Raw genomic sequence first — 15,573 nt, forward strand, 5'->3', positions numbered from 1 at the left:
ATTTGGTGCAGCATATACACATAAAAACTGTGGACGTGTATCAAGAAAGTATGATGGTGCTCACTACTGTTGGTGATGTATATTATTGATCTATCAGACATTGTCAGTTATACTGCCTTTAAATGTAGGAAGTTTGAAGTTCACACTTAATTAGCAGGAAAAAAACATAATGTTTCTAGTGAAAACAACAGGGTTAACATTTAGTCACACTGAACGTACACTGTCTGGTGAAAAGAATTTAGAAACCCCTATCTAATGCAGAATTGACCACTAGATGTCATGAGGAGTGGAGTGAGCAGTATAAAAGGAGGCAAGGAACAGTGTTTTGTCTCTAGAAAAGAAGTAGCAGCAGAATTGGTTGCCGGGAGAACTCAGTGCCTTCAATCACTGGCTGTTCCTTTAGCAACAGATCAATAAGGGACATTTAGACTCTTCTGAAATTCCCCAAGCTGACTGTTGGTTATGTGATTGTGATATGGAAATGTGAAGCAACAACCACAACTAAACCAAGACCAGGCAGACCTTATGTACTGATGCACAGGGATCATTGAGCACTGTGGAGGGTGGTTGTAAAAATCACAAGAAATAAGTGGAAGGAATCACTCATGAGTTCCATAGAATTACCATCATCCAGCTGGAATATTGACTGTGTGTAGGGAGTTAAAAGGTATGGGGTACTACGGTCAAGCAACTACTCATAAGGTACACATTTCTGTAATCGGTGCTAAATGACCCTTAGATGCTGTAAAGAGCAATGCCACAGTACAATGGGAAAATAAAGAGAGTGATTTGGATTGATGAAGCACACTGTATGCAGGGGCAGTACTATCAAAGGGTTTGGGTTTGGTTAATAACTAGAGAATGTCCCTGCCATCATGTGTAGCACCAAGAGTGAAATACGAAGGAGGTGGTGTTATAATGTGGCGGTGTCTTTCATAGTTAGGGTGTAATCCCCTTATTGCACTTAATAAAACACCAAATGTGGGAGAATATGAAGATACTTTACAGCATTTTGTACCACATACAGTAGAGGAACAGTTTAGAGATGATGAGTGTATCATCCTGACAATGCACCCTGTCCATAAAGCAACAGCTGTGAGGCAACTGTTTATGGACAATAACATTTCTGGAATGGACTGGTCTGCCCAGTGTCCTGACCTGTACCCAGTGGGACACCTTTGAGTTGATTTACAGCATTGACTTCGCCCCAGACATCAGTTTCGGACATCCCTGCCTTCTCTGGTTTTGAATCGTGTGGAAGGACAGGCTGTCATTGCTCCACACACAATCAGACACCTTACTAAAAGTGTGCTCAGCAGAGTTCAAGCTTTCATAAAAATGAATGGTGGACACACCCTATATTAATGTCCGATAACAGGTGTCTGGATAATTTTGATCAAATAGTCATACCTTGAACTAATAACAACACACACTACGCACACGCTCGCGCATGCGCGTGAGCGCACACGTGCACTTGTGTGTGTGTGTGTTGACAAAGGCCTTCATGACCAAAGCTTTAATTGTTAGAGTCTTTTTGTTGTGCCTATCTGCGACTCACCATCTCCGCTATATGGTGAGTAGGAGCTTCCATTGACATCATATTATTACATTCCATCCTGAATTTTCCATTGTTTAATAACATATAAAATAGGATATAGTGCTACTCACCACATAGAGAAGGCATTGATTAACAGACAGGCAAACTGAAATGAGGCAGTAGATATTATCAACAATCAGGTATAAGTCCTTCATCAGTTGTAGACAAAACAGTCACATTCACATGTGCGTAACTCATGTTCACACAAGGCTACTGTCGTCTCCAGGTGCCAAAGCCTCCTGACACTGTAGCAAGCAGTAAACCATCCTGACACAGCCACATCCCTGTACATCCTACAAGCAGCACTACAGTGTCTTCCCCATACCTACCCTGCTGTTTCTCTCTGTACCCACCCCATAGTTTTTCTGTACTCGAGCTATCCACACCAGCCACTGCTCACTGCAGTTGCTGTTGGGTCTTAGCAAGTGGCAATGACAGTGGAGGTGTGTGTGTGTGTGTGTGTGTGTGTGTGTGTGTGTGTGTGTGTTTTGTCTACATCTGATGAAAGACTTAGTCTGATAATATTTAACAATCTTCTCTCTGCATGGTGCCACTCACAACCACCTCTATGTAGTGAGTAGCAGTCTATCATATCCTATATTGTTCTTATTCCATCTAGGATTTCCTGTTGTTTGAACTAGTAATACGTAGACATACGGTCAGGAGTGCTCAAGAATATTTAGTTACACAAGTAGTGAATGTTGGTTTATTGAGGAAAACTACAATACACTTATGAAAAAGATGTCTGCCTGACATGTGTTGGAATATTGCTCTATTATGAAATGGATATCAGTTTATAATGGACATACTGAGTCGCAGATAGGCACAACAAAAAGACTGTCACAAATGAAGCTTTCGGCCAGTAAGGCTTTCATCAGAATTGGGCAGCAAACACACACATTTACACTCATGCAAATGCAACTCATGCATACGTGACTGCAGTCTTAGGCAACAGAGGCCTCAGTTGCCTAAGACTGCAGTCACGTGTGTGTGAGATGCATTTGCAGTGTGGCATCAAGACATATGTGCAATTTCTAAATGCAAAATCTAGTTTTTTGTGCATCTCAATCTCTGTGACATCATTTCTCCTAAACTATGTGCCATAGAATGATATAATTTTCCAGATACATTCACTATTGTATATGGATAGGTCTGCAAAATGCATTGAGAATCTGCAAAATGGGTTGAGAATACATTCAACAGTAAATAAGTAACAGATTAAAACAATGTGGGAAAAGACAGATTGCTACTAACCATGAAGAAGATACATTAAGTTGCCAACAGGCCTTCATCAGTAAAAGAGAGACACACACCATCCATATATACAAGCAAGCACACCTATGCACACATGACAGCCAACCCCAGCATGCAACTACCACGTGGGATACACACAGCAATTTGGAGTGGGTGAAGAAGGGGTAGGGATAGTAGTGTACGGGTGGGGAGAGAGACAAACACTGTCTGATGGAGTGTGCTGGGAACAGGATCTTAACAGGCACAGCATCAGGAGGTTGTTGGACAGGGAGTTGGGGAAAAAAAAGGAGGAAAAAGGATAAGAGTGGGGAAATCCAGGCAGATGCATTGGCAGAGGGCAGAAAATAAACACGGTGAGAGATAAGTATGGGGTGGAGGTGATAGGACAGAGGGGGGGAAACTGTTGGGTATTGGGTGTGGGGACAGTATGTTAGCATAGGTTGAGGCCAGAATAATTATGGCAGTGAAGAATGTGTTGTAAAGATAATTCACCTATGCGCAATTCAGAAAAGCTGGTGGTGGAGAGAAGGATCCGGATGGCTCAAGTAGTGAAGCAGCCATTGAAATCAAGTGTATTATGTTCAGCTGTATAGTGTGCCAGAGGGTGGTCTACCTTACTCTTGGTCACAGTTTGGCAGTGGCTGTTCATCCTGGTGGACAGCTGGTTGGTAGTCATACCAATATAAAAAGCTGTGCAATGATTGCAGCAGAGCTAGTAAATGACATGGCTGCTTTGACAGTTGGCCTGACCGCTGATGGGGTAGGATAAACCTGTGCCAGGACTGGAATAGAAAGTGCTGGGTGGGTGATTGGGCAGGTTTTGCACCTGGGTCTTTGCAGCTCCATGTCACAAAGATCATATCCTTGAGGCAAGGGGCTGGGAATGAGAGTGGCATAGTGATTGACTAGGATGTTGTAGAGATTGGATGAGCGATGGAACATCACTTTAGGAGGGGTGGGAAATATCTTGTGTAGGATGTCCCTCATTTCTGGGCATGATGATAGGTAATCAAATGTTTTTTTTTTTTTTTTTTATTTGTGCTTATTTTACATGGACTCATGTATTTTTGCGTATTTTTAGGTATCTCTGCGAATTTTTACATATATGTGTATATTTTTGGTCATCTGTACGTGTCTCCACGTATTTTTTGTGCATTTTCATGCTTCTGTTCCATTATCCAGCTCCTCTCACAACCATCAACACCTATTTTGCCCATTTCTTCGTCATTCACATTTCCTTTACACAATTCCTGCCACAATGGACCCTTGCTCCATCTTTCTCCACCAGGTCAGAAAAGTGTCCTTCTCCCTTGCTATAATCCAGTCTTCCTTCCTGCTTTTCAAATGCTGCCTATACCATGGAATCCACCCAAATGATCTCACCCTCACCCTCACATACCTGGTATTGCAAAACATCTGCATGGTATAGGCATCCCAGAACCACCTCTGTTCCCTCTGCAAGATACTATTACTCTGCATTCTCCACTTCACACATTACATCTCTGAAATTGAATTCCTTGCTCTCCAGCACCTGAAAGAGCACTCCAGACACCACTTCCCTAAGTTATCCAGTCTGCTGACATCCTATTGCCAGCTCAGGCCACCACTCTCTAATCACTATCACACCAACAGTGTTGCTCCTCATCCACCCTTCACAGCAGCTAAACCCTGCATGGCAGACCTTTTCAACTTGCCCATATCCCCCAAAAATCCCTACCAACTCTCTGCCAAATCCAGAGCCAAAATACTCCTGTTAATGCTGTTAAACTTTCCACCAGAACCCTCTGTTGTTAACCTTTCCCCCACCCCCAAGACCCACAGCTCCACAGAAGTGCCAGTCCTATCCAAAGGCCTCACCTTTAGCCCCACACACAAATTTAACCATGCTGGATTTGTCGAAGACCTACTCTCCTTCTCCCAATACCTGCAATGGAAGCATTTTTTGCTGCCAATCTATCCACCAGAACTATGCTACATATGTTTTTGTTTGGGGTCCGCCTTTAGCAAAACACAATTTTCTTTTATATTCCAAACATGTTTCACTGCAGTTGCAGCATCATCAGCGGGCTTTTACTCTGTGGCTGTTAAACATAAATAATGTTCTTTACTGTTTGTACATATGTAAATATTTGTTTATAAAATTGTAATTACAAATTTTTTGAAGAACACATAAAGTTATGTATTCATATCTTTTTACCAAAAAGGTAAAAATCCTGACTTAATCGCCCTACCTGCAGACAAAGGTTCCATCACTGTTGGTATGAATCACAGTGACTAGCTGGCAGATATCCTCCACTAATTATCTGACTCCTCCACATATAAATTCTGCCAGATTGATCCCAACCCAGAAATCCAACACAATCTACAATCCCTGCTTAAAGCCTTAGTCCCTTCTCAGAACATTTCCCTTAATCCATTTCCCTCCTCTCATCCCTGTGATACCCTACACAGCCATGATGCCAAGGGCATCAATGGTGAGTCACCCAAACAAACAGCACAAAAACAGCTGTGGACAACAACAACAGCCATGAACAGATATGGCAAATGAAGACAACAACAACCATGAATGGATATGGCAGTAAACAAGTCCACAGAGTAAACCAGGTTATGGGCCAAGATGTAGCAAGATTCAAGAACCAACAACAATGCGTACAGTATAGAACACAAGAGCACAGACAGATCGGAACATGATTTACATGGAGTCCCTGCACTGCCAGGTTTATAGGGCCCCTAAGAGTGCCATTAGGTTGGTGCGGGAGGCATGGCCCATGCACAGTGCTGTGGAGGTGACAGCAGTGCTTGCAGGTTATAGGGCCTAGCGGCTGTTGTTTATATCCACACCTTCTAGTGGGCTGTCCAAGTTATTGGACACCAGATCCTCTCCTCCCCCTGAAATGGGCACATAGGGCCTGAAAGGCTCGGGTTGATGCTTTGGGATGTGAACATGTGGTGTCCTACCAGTGGAAGCCACCAGCTGTTAGAAGAAGCACAGGATGTCAGGCAATGCACTGGGGAACTGCAGTTTGGTGGATGACCACGGAGCAGATGGAGGTAATGGTGATATTTTGACCTACATATGTGCACCTATCACCTACAGGAGCTGCCGACATTGTGCTGGAGTCCAAATAGTACTCTTGAGGAGAAGGGATGTGTGAGGGTGCGGACACCAACTCAGAGTGATCCTCTGCTGGAGGGATAGACAGGAGGCAGGGCTGGAGATGGTTCATGTTCTGACTCTCCAAACCTCTTGGTGTATCACCCATCATAAGGTGCCACCCATGAGTGGCCACCACCATAACTGGCATCAATGGGGGTTTTACCTCATAGGAACATGCCCAAATAAGTGAACCAGGAGGTACATCCAGTGTGTCGGGTCTGGGGTTCCTTGGGTTGAGGTGCCAGGAGATAGAGAAGGGTATGCGGCTGTCAGCCATGAAGGAGTTCTGCTGGGCTGTGGTCACGGACAGGTGCTCAGGAACATCGTGTGGGCCACTATCACAATAGATAAATCCACAGCCTTCAACATTTGTTGCTCAAATGTGTGCACCATCCACTCTGCTTCTTCATTGGTGGAGGGGTGAAGTAGAGGGCTACACATGTGTTTGAAGCCATTACCAGTACAGAACTGTTCAAAGGCTGTAGAAGTGAATTGGGGTGCATTATCGGTGATGATGGTTAGGGGAAGCCCTTCAGAGGTGAGAATTTTCAAAAAAGGGCATTGAGTGTGGCTTCAGTAGTGGTGGACGCCATGCTGCCCACATAGAGGTGGTTTGAATAAGCATTCAAGACAATAAGCCACATCGAGCTGAGGAAAGGTCCACCAAAATCTAGATGGATTCGATCCCGAGGAGGATGGGGAGTACGCCAGGGGGCAAAAGACTGCGATGGAGCAGCCTGATGTTGAATATAGGAAGAACGGTGGTGCACTGTAGCCTCCAAGTCCTTGTTCAGTCCTGGCCAGTGGACAAATTGCATGGCAAGGGCTTTCATCTGAGATGTACCCAAGTACCCGCAATGGAGGAGTTCCAAAACGTGAGTGCATAAGGTAGTCGGGATGACAACATGGTGGGTATCCATTCCCGCATCCAGCAGAAGCGCATTGGAGGCGACGGAAACATAATGACATAGGCAAGCTTGGGAGCAGCGAACTTGGAAATATAAGCTGGCCACCCTTGGAGGACATAGTGTGCAACATCCATGTGATAGATTAGTGGCACATGTCTGTCACCAGGTGAGTAGCAGTAATGGGAACCCATCCAATGTGTGCTGTCATTTCATGTCGATGTGAAAATGGGAGAGCTCTAGAGAGTCAAATACTGGCTCTGGTCCTGAGTGCGAACAGCAGAAGGCATCCGCATTTGTGTGTTGTGCAGTAGGTTTGTACTTGATGGTGTAGTTGTAGGAGCTAAGAAAAAGAGCCCAATGCTGGATCCTCTAAGCCATTCACTCGGGAAGCCAAGAGTGTGGCCCAAAGAGTGCTACGAGTGGTTTATGGTCTGTATCGAGTGCAAACCAAGACCCAAATAGGTACACATAGTATTTCTTCACAGCAAAGATGATCACCAATGCTTCTTTCTTGATCTGGGAGTAATTGCATTGGGCATGCATCATTGTTTTGCATACATAGCTGATGGGTTGCTCCATGCCATAATCACAATGGTGTGCCAGCACTGCACCAATGGCACAGAGAGAAGTGTCCACAGCCAAAACAAGGGAGCATGATGGGGATAATGGGGTAAGGCAGGGTGCAGAACATAATGTGCACTTCAGCTGTGTGGTCACAGGCCTCCGACCACTGAAACACAACATGCTTTCTTCTGCAATTGGTTGAGAGGATGTAAAATGTGTGGTGCTTGCAGAAGAAACTTAGAATCATAATTCACTTTCCCCCCAAAAGTAGCCCTGCAAACTCCTGGAGGTTTTGGGGACGTGGGAGAGAGCCAGTAGCAGAAAAATTATGGTCAGTGGGCTGAATCCCATATTTGATGAGCAAATGGCTCAGGTAGTCCACTTGTTACTGGAAAAACTGGCATTTGTGCAAGCAGCACTTGAGCTCTGTATCAAGCAAATTAGTAAATAGGGTACAGAGGTTATGCAAATGGTCTTTGCACATAGCACCAGTAGCAATGAAGTCATCCAGACATGTTAACTGTTCCAGGTATCTCTGGAAGATTGCTGGAGCAGAAGAGGTCCCAAATGACAAACGCTTGTATTTGTATAAGCTGAAAGGCGTCTTAATGACAACAATGCATTGTGATTCCTCATCAGGTGGAATCTATAAGTAAGCAAGGTCTATTGTAGAAAATCATTCACCTCCACCAGGTTTTGAGAGGAGGTCTTGATGTAGGAGGTAGGTTCCACCAGAGCTTGTGCATTGATCATGAACTTAAAATCTCCACAAAGCCAGAGGGAATCATTTGGCTTCCAGACTATGACCAGAGGCATGGCTAAAGCACTAGTTTTGACTGGTTCTATGACCCCAGCGTCTGAAGGTGATCAGGTTTGAGCTTAATGGCTGTCCGTAAGGAGACTGGAAGAGGATGTGCAAGGCAGAACTGGGACACCGCATCTGGACATAAAGAAATATGTACCTCAAAGTCAATGGCACAGCTGGCTCAAAAATATCCGAAATAGTGACAAAGGGAAGGGACCTTGTCAGAGTAGATCTGAACTTCGTCCATGATGGAGAACCCAAACAGCGAGAAAGCATCCAGGCCAAAAATGTCGACTTGGAAACGAATGCCCTGATGAACAATCATGAGATCAATAAATAACTTGGGGGCACAAATATTGCCCTGGAGAACTATGGCCTGAAGCTCAGGCACCATCCCATGACACAAGTTAGGAGTATGGTTACACTGACCTGACAGCTGACAGTAGAAAGTTTGGAGATGTTCGTCCTTGCCACAATGAGTGCACTGTGCCCAACAAACAGGGCAGTCTGCCCATTGTTGCCTCACAAAACATCAGGACAAGAAGGCAGACCCTGCTGGTTGTGCCGACGTGGCTAGGCTGGCTGCTCAGAGGTCATTTGCTGCCTGTGCGATCTCAAAAGAGTGCACGATTTTCAGTATGTCATCCAAGGTAAGATTATTGAGCTTGAGGGCTACAGAGGAACTTCTGGATTGGAAGCCAATTGGACCACTACATCACAACAATGGCTCAGACCTTGCAAATCCATTACCCACAATCAATAAGACTGGCCTGTTTGCATGCGGAACTAATGGAACTCATGGCGTGATGCAACCACATGGAACCATTGTGAATAATAGGTTGACAGCAATAAACACATTTCCTTGAAAGTGAGGGCAACCAGGTTTGAAAGGGAATCCAACCGTCTCTGGGGAAACCCATGAAAGGAAGAGTGACCATTGGAGAGAGTCATCTGAAATCCAAAAAGTGGCAAAGTGCTGTTTCAGCTGCTGTAAATACATGTCCCAGACCTCCTTACTGTCGTTAAATGTCGGAAATGTGGGTAGACAGGACTCTGTCTGGGAGGTGACCACAATTGGGACAGGTTGTGAACCTTGTACCTGCAATCAGTCTGATAGCAGCTACATTTCCTGATGCAAAAGGTTCATTTGCTGCTGAAACTGCTGATGGAATTTCTGAAGCAATTGCTGCTCCAGGAGTGGCCATTGCTGTTCCATGAGCTGTACAAGTTTCGCATCCATAATGCACTATTAACCTTTTACCTCATTGCCAGTTCTAGTAACTGGAATCATATCGGGAGCCACAGGCTGACCGGCTGAGGGCATCGATGGTGAGTCGCCCAAACCCACAGAAAGAACAGAAGGACAGTGAAGGATGACAACAACCACCACAAATGGATACGGCAAATGATGACAACAACAACAACCATGAACAGATATGGCAGTAGACAAGCCCATAGAGTAAACCAGATTGAGGGCTGAGACATAGCAAGATTCAAGAACCAACAACAATGAATACGATATAGAGCATAAGAGCGCAGTTGGAACATGACTGACTCAGAGACCATGAGCTGCCGGCTTCATATGGCCCCTGTGAGTGCCGATACGCTGGTGTGGTAGGCATGGCCCGCACACTGCACTGTGGCGGCAACAGCAGCACTCGCAAGTTACAGGGGCTTCACCTAGCAGCTGCCATCTATGTCCATGCCTTCTGGCGAGCTGTCCAGATTAATGGACCGAGACACCAGAGAGTGTCTCCTTCATTATCCAGTACCACCCTGGACTGGAACAATTGAACCAGTTCTTTGCTAGGGCTTTGATTACCAGTCATCATGACCTGACATTAGAGACATCATACCTGAGATATTTCCCACCCCTCTTAAAGCAGTGTTCTATTACCCACCCAACCTCCACAACATCCTAGTCCATCTCTATGTCATTCCCAATCCCAACCTCTTACCACAAGGATCATATCCCTGAGGAAAACACAAGTGCAAAACCAGCCCAATCCACCCACCCAGGACTTCCTGTCCTGTCACAGGTTTACCCTACCCCCATCAGGGGCTGGGCCAACTGTCAAAGCAGCCATGTCATTTACCGGCTCTGCTGCAATCATTGCACAGTTTTCATATTGGTATGACTACCAACCAGCTGTCCACCAGGATGGACGGCCACCACCAAACTGTGGCCAAGAACAAAGTAGACCACATTGTGGTACAACATGCAGCTGAACATAACACATTTGATTTCAATGGCTGCTTCACTCCCAAACCATCTGGATCCTTCCCTCTACCACCAGCTTTTCTGAACTCTGCATATGTGAGTTATCCTCATAACACATTCTCCGCTCCCATAATTATCCTGGCCACAACATACAGTAACATACTGCCCCACATCCTCCCTCTAACAGTTTCCATCCCCTCTGTTCTCTCGTCTCCTCCCCATTGTCATCTCTCACCCTGTTTATTTGGCACCCTCTGCCGATGCATCTGCCTGTCTTTCCCTGCTCCTCTCCTCCTTTGCTCCTTGTTTCCCCAGATCCCTGCCCCACAACCTCTTGACAATGCTGCACCTGTTGGGATTCTAGTCCCTGCACACACCACCAGACAGCATTCATCTCTCTCCCCACACCTCACAGCATTCGTCTCTCTCCCCACTTGTACACTACTATTTCTTCCCCTTCCCCACCCCCTCTGGCCCGAGATGCTGTAGTTGGCAGTCATGTAGGCCTGAGGTATGCTTGCTTGTGTATATGGATGGTGTGTGTCTCTCTTTTACTGATGAAGGCTGTGGCCGAAAGCTTTATGTAAGTGTCTTTTAATTGTGCCTGTCCACAACTTAACACTTCTTCTTTATGGAACGTAGCAATCTGTATTTTTGTACATTGATGATATTCATACCTAGAGTGTCCATTGTTTAATACATTAAAACATCTGCATAATTGTGATGAAAAGGATATGTGATGGGGCTGGACATTGTGGGTAACAATCTTGATAAAGACGATGAGCAGTTTTTCCATTAGTGTGAGATTTGCCATGCAGAAAGCTCATGTTGGTTTATTCTACAAACGGTTATTCAACCATGTTGCTCTAAGCTCACAGACATGTAAATACATGTGAATGAGGCTCAAACCAGGTCAGAGAAGTAAGATAGATGTCAGACGGCATCAGGTGATCCGACATAAGCAGCTGCTCACCATGACTACCCTGCTGCATGCCTACCTAGCAAAGATGTTTTCAAATAGCTGCTGTACAGAAACAATACATTTCTGGACATGAATTCTAATTCAGAATATTCTCTACTCAGTCCCCTCTACAAGTTGTAGAAGTTTGTAAGGGCAATTTTAGAGCACCCTGTATAATCAACTGTATCTGTTACCTTGTGTTCATTTATATACATATTTAAAATCCCTCTTTATGTTAGGGGTGATTAAAAACTGTACTTTTCTGAAAAAGCTCATTCACTAAGAAAGAAAAAGTACTGTCTTTATCTCTGGATCTCAAGCAGGTGTAATGCTTACCCATGTACCATCTCTGACTTATTCTCTCCAATGCCTCCCTTCCATCTTATTGATGATAAGATTTGGTAATGACATGTGAAATGGAATCGAGAGTCCAATGAGCACAGAATATGGACTAAGTAAACCGAAGATAGAATATGGAGTTGCAGAAATTACAGTAACCATAAAGGTAACATGAAACTTGGGGGGCATGTGGTTGATGAAGTGGAGCAGTTGTGCTATCTTGGAAGCAAAATAATACATAACTAGAGACAAAAAGTAGGCTAGCACAGGAACTAAAAGAAGTCTACTTGTATCTAACACAGGCCTCAATTTGAGAAATACTCTTCTGAGAAAGTACATCTGGAGCACAACATTATATAGAAGTGAATCATGGGCTGAGGAAAAACCAGAAGAAGATAATCAAAGTATTTGCAGTGTTACAGAACAATACTGAAAATTAAGTTGAATTATAAGACATGAAATGAGAAGATACTCCACAAAATTGACAAGGAACATATGGAAAACACTGACTGTACTCCGATTAAAATTACTTTGTTTTGAAGTTTTAGTGAGTCAAGTGGTAGGGGTCAACTGCCACACAATCATAGTTCTTTCCTGAGTCGCACATGTTTGTTTTGTTGCCTGTTTTGTAGGTATGAGCAGTGTCTTGCAGAGTGTGGCTGGCTACACAATGGCAACACTGCTCCCTGCTACAGCAATCTGTCTGTCACAATGTAATTTTAATTGGCATATAAAATAACCGACAGGGTGATAGGATGTGTGTTAAAGCACCAGAAAATAATTTCCATGTTACTATGGGGAGCAACAGAGAGCAAAACCTGTAAGTAAAGATAGAGATTGGAATACACCAAGGGAATAATTGAAGATATTGGGTGTTATTTCTACTGTGAAATGAAGAGGTTGGCACAAGAGGGGAATTCTTGCCAGGCAACATCAAACCAGACTGATGACCTCTGTGCCCATCCCTCCTTCCCATAAAGGTAATTATGTTCTCCTGTTTTTAGAGGCAAAGGGAGGGGGGGGGGGGAGGATTCCTCTGATTTTTGTAGCTGGTGTTCCAAAATACATGTTATTTCTGTTGACTCAGTGTTACAGAATGGATTATTTTGATGAGTGTAGTTAGAACACCAGTGCTCCTAATGTTTATTGCTATAATAACTTATATGTGGATCACTTTCATTTTGAGAGGTGCTGACTTAAGCAGAAAAAAAGCATAGAAGTAGATTGTTTCTCAGCCAATTTTATTGTAGTGTAAGCATTTGCGGTGTATTGTAAATATTGTTTTTTTTTTTTTTTTTCAGTATGTGACAGAGCCAGGTGTGAGACGATGTGGAACGCTGAAACTTGATCTTTCACACACAGAGAGACCTGCAAGAGAAATTCAGATTTGCATGGTGTTTGGAGGAACTGAAGTAACTGCTAGTGCAACAGATATTGCTTCTGGGAATCGTGTTGACATTCAGGTTGACTTCCTGTCAAGCAGCTGATAGCTTTTCTCACTCTATTATACAAGACTGTTTTTGACTCAGTGTTCTTGTCTGTAATTATTATTATTGTGCTATGTAAAGGTATTCACATAATGTGGATGTACTTCCATGTAATCCTGCCATGAAAGTTTGCTATTGATCTCATGTGACAATGCCTTTAACAGCAAGAATGTACTAACTCCTGTTAGAATGTAAATAATTTAATTTTCATGCCTGAATCTTCAGTGTAGTTCTATTCAGGCATATCTTCATAGTACAAAGTAACAGAAGTGTATATAAAAGAATTTGTTTTGTATATAAAAAAATAAACATTGCTGCACATATTTATTAAATTTTATTATTGCATTAAAATAATTTGAAGTCATTTATAGTTTGACAAGTTTGTTCAATAAAACAATGAATTACAAATGCTAAAAAAGGAGAGAGTAAAAAGAAGATGAGGAAAAATGAAAAATTATGGAGAGACAGAAAGGGAGTTTTCTCTAGTAGTAGACAGACAATAATTTGTATTACTAGCTAATTGCCTCTTGCTATTTAACACATATTTAACGTGACAAAAGTGTAAGATTTGTTTTTGATTTTAATTACTTGTGTTCTTTGCTTTAAGAAGTCATACATTACTGTTTATATTGGTGGCTTCTACTCAATACTATCTCTGTAGCCATTCTAGCCATTCCATATCATTTTTCTAATGCATTTCATTTTTGAATTAAGGAGCTTTGAGTATGGATGCTGAACATTCTCTACCCATTTCACTTTTTATCATTCATCCTGCAGTACAGTTTTCAATATTGGCACAATAAAGATTTCACCAACAATTCAATTATTTCATTTGGATACTTAATTCAAAATTTGTACTTCCTATGACTGTTATTGTCGAAATGTAACTGAGATAAGTCAAAAAATGTTGTCAAAGTACTAATGATTACTAAGGTTTATGCTTAATTTAGAAGACACATGGTAGAAAAGTCTATAAATTAAAGACATTGGGTATTAAGTATGTGTTCCTGAACGTATAAATGTGATTGTAATTCATGCTACAATTATTAGTTATTGTAGTTGAGATAAGGGAGATTGGGCCCAGCCAACTCTAAGAAACAGACTTAGTTCAACAATATACTCTACCAATATACTCTACTCAATGTCCAGGTCTTTGAAATAGTTAACCTTTCTCCACAAAAGTAAATGATTCCAGTGTATTCCCTTTTTGTCTGTAGCTCCAATTTTGCTTCAAATTGATACCATCTCTTTACATCCATTTCAGTTTGGAATCTTATGAAAGTATCCTGGACTTATGTCTCAAATTAGAGACTTATTTTTCACATTCATTAATATATAAATCATACCCACTTCATCAGTCTGTAGTTAACATGTGTACCTCAACGTAGACACCTGAAAACCTTTTCACTCATCAACGGCTCTAAAGAAGCACAACTAAATGCAACAAATTTAGCCCATCAGTTGATTACATAGTAGAAATATTTACATTCAAACACACTCACACACACACATACACACACACACACACACACACACACACACACACACACACACACACACACAGTGATACACAGTAGTATCCATTTTATATTAATAAGATTACTGAAAAAGAATCACGCATTTCAATTAAACATTTTGGCCACACTTTTTTCTGTGCACCTAATAACAGAATGTTGACACCACATTACAGACTAGTTACTGTGAGAAAGTGAATACATTATCTTTTTCAGCCAACCTGACACCAATTCTCTCCCAAGAAACATTTCTTTATGTTGTGGTATGTTTCTGTTGATTTAAGAATTGTAACCCATAATAATTTGACAAAAATAAATGTTGATGTCTATAATGTTCTGGGGATAGTTCTCACTGCCTGGACTCCAACCATCAATCAGTCATACTATGAAAACCTAATAAACAGTTCACACATCCAATTTAGCTTCATACTGTGGCAGTTATAAGTGCCCATTCAATTAGAGAGGAAAAAAACACTCAGTTTTTAAATAAAGTGCTTTATTTCAATTACAATTACTTATTACAAAATTTTGTTTCATGCTGCATGATGAAACAGGAAAAAAATATACAAAGACAAATTCTGTTACTGTTTTTTTAATGCAGGGCAGAGGTCTCGACTAGTGGTCACAAAACCTGGAAACAGAAATATTTTTACCGTAAGAAAAAGCTTGTGTTTAAGCCTATGCAAACCTGTGAAAGTACTTGTGTTTTCAATATTATTGTGTATATTAATACTATTTTAAGATGTGACATGACATTATAGAAACA

General features: G+C 42.3%; 1 protein-coding gene across 1 annotated transcript in view; it reads left to right on the forward strand.

Moving 5' to 3' along the window:
- Positions 1–14,111, forward strand: part of LOC126131610 (heat shock 70 kDa protein 12A-like) — a 231,551-nt gene extending 217,440 nt beyond the window's left edge. Inside the window, exon 13 of the mRNA XM_049915174.1 lies at positions 13,108–14,111. Coding sequence (XP_049771131.1) covers positions 13,108–13,293 — 186 coding nt within the window. The 3' untranslated portion in view covers positions 13,294–14,111. The remainder of the gene's footprint in view (positions 1–13,107) is intronic.
- Positions 14,112–15,573: the final 1,462 nt, after the last annotated feature.

This window comes from Schistocerca cancellata, chromosome 1 (genome assembly GCF_023864275.1).
Source record: "Schistocerca cancellata isolate TAMUIC-IGC-003103 chromosome 1, iqSchCanc2.1, whole genome shotgun sequence".
In the NCBI taxonomy this organism is placed as follows: Eukaryota; Metazoa; Arthropoda; class Insecta; order Orthoptera; family Acrididae; genus Schistocerca; species Schistocerca cancellata.